This window comes from Musa acuminata, chromosome BXJ3-1, assembly GCF_036884655.1.
Source record: "Musa acuminata AAA Group cultivar baxijiao chromosome BXJ3-1, Cavendish_Baxijiao_AAA, whole genome shotgun sequence".
In the NCBI taxonomy this organism is placed as follows: domain Eukaryota; kingdom Viridiplantae; phylum Streptophyta; class Magnoliopsida; order Zingiberales; family Musaceae; genus Musa; species Musa acuminata.
In genome coordinates, this window is record NC_088349.1 from 44446824 (window position 1) to 44454850 (window position 8027).

An 8027-nucleotide genomic window follows, 5' to 3' on the forward strand; every position below is an offset into this window, starting at 1 on the left:
TTAATTGAATCAACTAATGCAAATACGATAGAACTAGACCTAACATGCTGGTTCGATTACTTGATTTAACTCAGGCGCTCACCCGAAGCGCTTGGCATCTAGGCTCGGGCGAGCGCCCAAGCGGTGCCTCTTTGAAATGCATCGCCTAGATAGTAAACGAGGTGCTTGGGTCTCGCCTTGTCTCGCCCGAGCGCCTAGACAAGCACCTTTGAAAATCACTGTTGCATACAATATATTTCAAATATTCCTCTATATTTGATTTAAAATATTTAATTTTTTAGAAAAAAAAAAATCTAAAATGTAATTCTATATTGCTTACAAGCTAAACAATTAGAGACATACCTGTCATAAAGAAGATTCTTGCTAATAAGAATATAAATACCCGTATTGCTAATGTGGCACATTTAACGTCATAATTCAGTAAAGTTATCAACTGCATTAACTTCACCCTAGATTGATTTTATTTGTGTCATATAGAGGTTATTGTCTTTCCTTTCTTTAGCTAGCACAAGATTACCCATTGTGAGTTTTCATCTTCCATTATTAAAGATATTGGCATAACCTTTATTATGAGTATATCTGTAGAAATTAAGTTAAGGCTTATTTCAGAAACATATCTCGCATTGTTTAATACAATTGTGCATCCAATATTGATTTCCTCACACATCTATCCTATGCTCATAATTTTTACCATTGCATCATTTTTCATTCTGACATGACCAGAATCACCACTTGTATAAAATATAAAAAATTCATGCTGAGAGATTATATGAAATGAAGAAACTAAACAACCCAAGTAGAATCCTGACATGTGAGATTAACTATACTGTCATAATATGTAATAATAACATCACCATCAAATGCAATTGCAATCGTATCTTTTTCTTCTTTCTTTTCTTCGTTGTGTTATTTTGATTGTTCCTTTTTAATATTCTATACTCTCCATCCTATCACAATAATATTTCGAAAGTAGAATTATTGATGCATTATGCATGGCCAGCCACCCAAGCCTCCGCCAATGATGATGAAGGTGAGAGAGATGGACAACGAACGTATGATGCACCTGCAAAATAGGATGGTACAGTGGCTGCACATTGCATGTTATCTAAAAGAGTAAACGCAGACCAACAGTGTGGTTGATATGAACTTGCGGGTGCACAGTCTGATTCAAACCCAACACGTGAAACTTGATTTGATCGCGTTAATTTGGACGCAAGACCATCTAATAATATATTTGATTAGAAACTTCAATTTATAGCCTTCCTATTTAGTATAATGTAATCGACTTGGTCTCAATTTAAATTAGAGCATTGATTATAGTGTGATTTTTCCAGAAATTTTTTATATTTTATGTATTTTTCAATCGGTGTTTCCCATTTTATTTTTTTTTTCCAAACAGTATCCTTATTTTTTTTTAAAAAAAATTAATATTATCTCTTAAAATATTTTTTGCCTGTTACAATGTTTTATCTGTCATAGTATTTTTAGTCTGTTATAATATTTTGACTACCACAATAAAAATATTATAAAATTTATTTAAATATATTATAAATGATCTAAATAGACTCCTAACATTAACCACACTAACTACAAGTATAAAAATATAATATTGTAATGATCTATGAGAAATGGCAATTAAAGTGATACGTCGCTTACAATGTTTTCAATAAAATTTATAGTGTTTTCAATAAATTAATAAAATACTATAAATTCTATTGAAAAACAATGGAAATAGCTGAAAATTCATAAAAAGAAATGGGGTGAGAAAATTTGATAAAAAAAACTTTTGAGAGGTATTTTTTTTAATTAGTGATATTGTTTGGAAAAAAATAAAAGAGAGGTACCTTTTAGGAAATATCCAAAAGATGAGTATTTTGTAGAGAAATCATCCTATTTTGTAGAATGTAATCAACTCCGGTCTCAATTTAAATTAGAGCACTGATTATAGTGTGATTTTTCTAGAAAAAATTATATTTTTTGTATTTTTCAATCCGTGTTTCCCATTTTAGTTTTTTCAAACAGCATTCTTGTCTCACTTATAATGTTTTGTAAGGTTTATATATATATATATATATATATATATATATATATATATATATATATATATATATACTTCTTTTTTGAGTGTTGATGCTATGACCACGAATTGTCATCGATTGATTTTATAATAGATTATCTTGAAAAAAAATAAAGCAAATTAAATAATTTGGTATGCCTTTTATTCTATTTTCTTCTTTTAGACAGAATTGGTTTGAGTGACAAAATTGGAACAGATCGACATGATATTAACTATTCTAATCAAAATTGAGCTGAAATCATTAATATCCAAAAATGGCACTGAAATCATATTGACAAGGCTAGAATGCGTAAGCCATTCCATTGACATCATTCTCAAGCAGCAAAGCGGTGAAGAACAAGAACACCACTCGTTGGCACATAAAGATCACGCCATATCTTATTCCACTATCCAAACCTAGGAGAAATCATCTTCACAACATCAGAAAGCAGACCTCAGTTCTTCATCGCCCATCAGAATCTCCATAAGCATGTCGTTCCAGGTATCAATTGCCCCAGGCAAGCACCAGTGAAGGCAATCGTTCTGTGGCTTCTTGCTGATGTCCGGGTGGATTCTCCTGTAGGGTCCTGGATGCCCATCTGGCCTCAGAGCGGAGAGATGGTAAGTGTCAAGCAGGCTCAGCCTCAGCCCACTCCTCACCCCTTCCTGGAACCCCTCCTCCTCCACTTCTCTCATCACAACATCCACTGGGTCAGCAGCGTACTCACTCTCCTTGTAAGGCTTCGTTCTGTTGCAGATCCCCCCATTGTACCACATCCCATGCTCGAAGTGGGTGGGAGTCCAGGTCCTGAGAACCACCAGGGCCTTGTGCTCTGAGCTGCTCACGAAGTCCAACACAGATCGGAGTGCTCTCCGATAAGAATAGTCCATGCCGAGTTCCGTCAGATTCATCCCCGTGCACAAGTGGCAACCGACGACTGTGTTGTTCTCCCAGTATATGGTTTCTCTGAGGAACCACTGGCCACCAGAAATCATCACGTAGTCGTACTTGTGGTATTGGCTCGTCCAGGTTTCGTCGAGGACGTCGAGATAAAGCTGGATGTGGTTTTTGGAGATGGCTTGCGTAGATTTGATCAGGAAAGGAGCCCAAATCAGCCCCAGTGTGACGTTGTGAGAAGGCAGGTGCCATGTTTTGGTCTGAAATGTTTCGTCATGGTAGACCAGCACAGCTTCTTCCACCTGAGAACGGAGCAGAGAATTGAAGTCTCGAAAGCTAAAACTAAGGAGTATCTACAGTTGGGAGTACCTCGGAGAGAAGGCAAAGCAATGACTCCATCTGGTTGCGGAAGACTGAATCACCCACAAATCCCAAGGATTTGTTCCTCAGACGATTCAAGAACTTGTTTGCGTCGAATCGAGGCAACTCACAGCCATATGGCTTCCACCTCCAGTGAAGATAGCCAATGTCAGGCCGGCCGTTCGTCAAGCAGTCTTGATAAGAAGATATGAAGCTGCAGGTTGAGTTGCTGTAAGCTGGATCTCGAGCGTCAGGGATCCACTCTCCGGAAGAAAGATCACATTGTCCTGCATGCATCACCGTTTCAAGAATTGCATTCGACGACCTCGATGGACTTGATCTAACAAAAACGCATTGCTTCGCGAAAGATGGTAGGTACCTGTCGAAGCGATCACGGCTAGAATCTCAGCATTCTCGGAGGAGGAGGTGTCAGCTGTGGCTGTGTACAAGAACGGTTGGTAGGACAAAGCCATGATGAGCGAAGACCCCAAGAGAATAACCAGGAACTTGCACACACCATCACGGAAGCCAATGCATGGCTCTGCTTCAGGCTCGACTTCCTTTCCCATGGCTGGCTGTAGCGTTATGTTTCAAGGACTGAGGAAGAGAGCAGGGATACTTAGCTGAGGACTGGTTGGCTGGCTTATATCAAAAGGAAAAGGGTAGGAAAAGGGAGCAAGAAACAGGGGAGGATCTACCTCTGTTATTTTGGTTGTAGATTTAACGTGAACAACTATACAAAAATCTGCATGCGCAAAGCGTGAGCAATTTGCGTTCTATTTCTTACAGTTTGCCCAGCGAGGCAAAATGTCTCAGAAACTGGGCCTGCAACCGACTGAAGTTACATGCGGCTGTAATGCTGGGCCTTACAGTTCGCCCAGCGAGGCTATTACTTTCATGGCTGTAATGCTGTGTTCTGAGTGCAGAGGAAGGGAAGAATGCGTCAACAAAGGATTGGTTGATGGGCACATAAATATAAAAGGTAAGATGCAAGGGAAGAAACCAAGAAAAGGGAGTATGGAAGAGTAGAAGAAGGAGGAGGATCTCTCTCTCTCTCTCTCTCTCTCTCTCTTTGTTGTTGTTTTTGTCGTGTATTAAACGTTAACAGCTAAATAAAAATCTGCATGCGTAAAGCGTGAGGGCAAAATGTATAAGAAACGGAGCCTGCAGGTGGAGGTGGTGAGATGACTGAAGTTACACACGCCATGGTTAAGCAGATGCAAAGGTAAGATGTTGGTGAGAGGAACTTTAGCTTCATATGTAGTTAGTTTCCCTTTGATTGAATGAGAAATTACTTGGGTAGATTAGCAGGGTCCAGAATCTCACATGATCATCACCCCCAGCAGCACCTGTCTCCTATATACACTGACAGAAATGAGAAACTTACCCTAGCAAGAGATATCATGCCTCGAAAGAAAATAATAATAGGGTCAAACTCTGACTGTAAATTCTCTCTTCCGTTCCACCTCGAGCTCACGTAGCTCATTCTTCGGTGGATGTATCTCTTGACCCGAGCAACGTTATCGGAAGACAATTAGTGCTGCACATGGATCCCACACGAAGAATAATCGACACAAACCTATTGATTTGATTGCTTTGATCTACAATTACCTACGGTGACAATTAGTGCTGCACATGGATACCCAACAACAATTAACCGGCGCCGAAGACTTGCTCTTCACCATCTGTGCACTCAATAAGGTAAGGAAGTTTTCTACTAACTTATGCCATGTGCAAACGAGCAGGGAAGCATGAGAGTTTATCTAAGCACATATGAGAACAAGTAAGGGTAACCTAGATTCAATTCAACTAGCAATGGTGTCTGGAGTTCCATAAGCTGTTTTGCACGTGAAGGCTTATTGAGTTGAGAGTTGTAGAATTTTGTAGTAAGCAGGGTATCCATGTGATCCATATGCAGCATTAATTGGGTATATATATATATATATATAACACTCGATAACTTGCTAACTCAGTAAAATCCAAGACCAACTCAAAAATCATTAACAATCACCTAGAAATTTGCAATTGTAAAAATTTATATAATCATAAAATCAATAATTTATCATAAATTTATATCAACATAAAGTTTAAAATTTAATATTCTAGACTTCCAAATATGAGAGGTCCTTTAACCATCTTAGTAAGAACACATATCAATTCAGATTTGTTTGAAAATACATTACAAGCAAAGTATAATTTTATAATGACATTATGTTAAACCACCAAAGACTTATCAAAATCTTCTAGTATTCCACTGTCTCAACTCAATCCTTAACATTGCAATGAGTGATAAATTAACTTGAAAAATTTATATAACAATATAGTGAACTATAAAACTAGAGATGTCATTTCATTAGATAATATGAGCTTAAAATCAAACTGCAAATCATGGATTCAACAACTAGAGATGTCATTTCATTAGATACAAGAATTATATATTTTATTTCATTAGATACAAGAATCATAGATTTTATTTTATTAGATATAGGAATCATAGATGTTATTACATTAGATACAAAAATCATAGATATCATTTCATTAGAAATAAGAATAGTAGATGTTATTTCATTAGAAACACACTAAGATAGCAAAGAACAATATATAAATTACTCAATATCAAGAAGCAAGTCACTAGCTCAAGAATATAGTTATATTTGATATTTCTTTTGATTCATTCATAGTAATAAAGTAAATAATATTTAAGAGTATATCAATGGAGTAAAGCATTTAGGAGCCTATCAACGAAGTAAAGAACATTTAGGGAAAAACATAAACTCAAGTTTCATATTTGATATTTCATTCATTTCATTCATGTTTAAAGAGCACAAAGAATGCATATGCAAGTTAAAGAAATACAGAGAGTGAAATAGGATCATAACATAGTATAATCTATCAATTTCTTTATGACCATTAACATTAGTCTTCCAAGTTTGGGAGATCCATCCACTCATAATTGGATAAAGTCATTGAGGCCGACAAAAGCATCACATGCTCTATAGATCAGATGCTCTAGACAAAAGCATCACAAGTAACCATTGGCCAATTTGCGAGGGCAATAATAGTTATTGCTCTCTCTCACCTTTTGCATAAACAATTTTAACGACAAAAGTCTTCCTAAAATATGACACACGTAGTTTAAAACCAATCTTTTGTACAAACAACCTAGCTCTAATACCACTGTAGGGAAATCTAGGGATGACATCACATGCGCAGTGGAAAAACAGAAAACAAAATCATTAAATTTTTTAAAAAGTGTGTTTGTTGTCATGCAAAGATTGGTGCACAAAATCCGTAAAACTAAAAACTGTATATATGAAAGATTGTGTTACCTAGGGAGATCGTATATCTTTGAATCTCTAAAGATCTGTAGGAGAGGGTGAAGGAGGTCAAGCATCATCCTCTCTAATAGTGACGACGCTCCTCAAATCTACAGGCCTACTATCTGAGGAGGAGGAGAAGGGGAGAGGAGAATAAGAGATAGCAATCAAGAAAAGTTCTAGCCTATGAACCTTTGGTTCCCTCCTATTTATAAATGTTCCCTATCAACTTAACCCTAATGAATCATGCTAAATTGGGTATTGGATCTCCATCCAACTACCAAAACATCTTAGATTAATGGATCTCTATCCAATAATCTCCCATTGGCTCTTATTGGATCTCATACATAAGATCCAATAATACATGGGCTTATTGGATATCTAATAAGATAGGGGCTCTAGCGGATATCTCATATATGAACCTCTACTTGTCACAATGTCTACCATATGTATGTGACCCTCTAGGCCCAATATTGAGCTGGCCGTAAGTCATACCTGTTAGAACTCCTTTTGGCTCAGTGAATTATTATCTCCATAATAACTCACTTGACTTATCAATTGCGGACGTACTAGGTCACTATGTCGTAGTTCATAGACGATACAAGAGAATCCAATCAATTAGATCTGTGTCCTTAGTTACTATGTATCTATAGTCCCTCATTTATCTAATACCCGAGAGACCGTATACTAGGCATGGTACTATCAGGCCTATATGGTTTCTCTTCTAGTCTCATTCTAATCAGATTCTCTCGGAGAATTCTTTCTCTCTCAATCTGAATAACCTTGGCCAAGGATTTGTCTGTTATTATTTTACTATTCTAACACCCCACTTAGTCCCACATGTAAAACTTAAGTACTCAATTAAGTTTTAATAAACCAAATAAAAAAATTGAATAGAAAAAAATCTTAAAAATCTATATAAATTAGTATAAAAAACATAGTATTTAAATCAACATACTAAAAAATTTTGATAATTAAAACTAATTTTACTAACTAATAGTTGAATTTTTCATCTCCTATATGAAAGTTTATTATTTTCTTCGATCACATTTTAGGTTTTTCCTACTTAACTCATATAAGATTAGAGTTAAGATTTTTTAATTAACCCCTATGAGTCTCAACACTTAGGTCATGTGTGGGACCATAACAAATCTCCCCCTCACACCAATGTGGAGAGAGCCTCTATTTCTATTATCTCTTTATAAGCAATAAGATTTTCTAAAGGTAATAATTTAGTTATCATGTTTGATATATTCTTATCAATATAAATTTTCTCAATATATAATAACTTCATATTTCAAATCCAATAATACTTAACATCAATATACTTAAACTTGGAATGAAATATTAGATTTTTACTATAATGAATATCACTTTGATTGTCGCAATGTAAAAT

The 8027-nt window shown here is 36.0% G+C and overlaps 1 protein-coding gene across 1 annotated transcript; it reads right to left on the bottom strand.

Moving 5' to 3' along the window:
- Nucleotides 1-2335: 2335 nt before the first annotated feature.
- On the bottom strand, nucleotides 2336-3936 carry LOC135628272 (protein trichome birefringence-like 26). The gene is made up of 3 exons (XM_065134877.1): nucleotides 3694-3936; nucleotides 3324-3601; nucleotides 2336-3256 (listed from the first exon to the last, which is right to left on the bottom strand). The coding sequence occupies exons 1-3, from the start codon at nucleotides 3881-3883 to the stop codon at nucleotides 2498-2500; spliced, it is 1227 nt and encodes a 408-aa protein (XP_064990949.1). The 5' UTR covers nucleotides 3884-3936; the 3' UTR covers nucleotides 2336-2497.
- Between the last annotated feature and the right edge of the window lie 4091 nt (nucleotides 3937-8027).

What these genes read in the sequence shown, in the direction of transcription:
- LOC135628272 (XM_065134877.1), bottom strand. Translation starts at nt 3,883, where the DNA reads ATGGGAAAGGAAGTCGAGCCTGAAGCAGAGCCATGCATTGGCTTCCGT. An exon ending in AGCCGTGATCGCTTCGACAG is followed by an intron (nt 3,602 to 3,693) that starts GTACCTACCATC and finishes TGATGCATGCAG; the next exon opens with GACAATGTGATCTTTCTTCC. An exon ending in TGCTTTGCCTTCTCTCCGAG is followed by an intron (nt 3,257 to 3,323) that starts GTACTCCCAACT and finishes CTCCGTTCTCAG; the next exon opens with GTGGAAGAAGCTGTGCTGGT.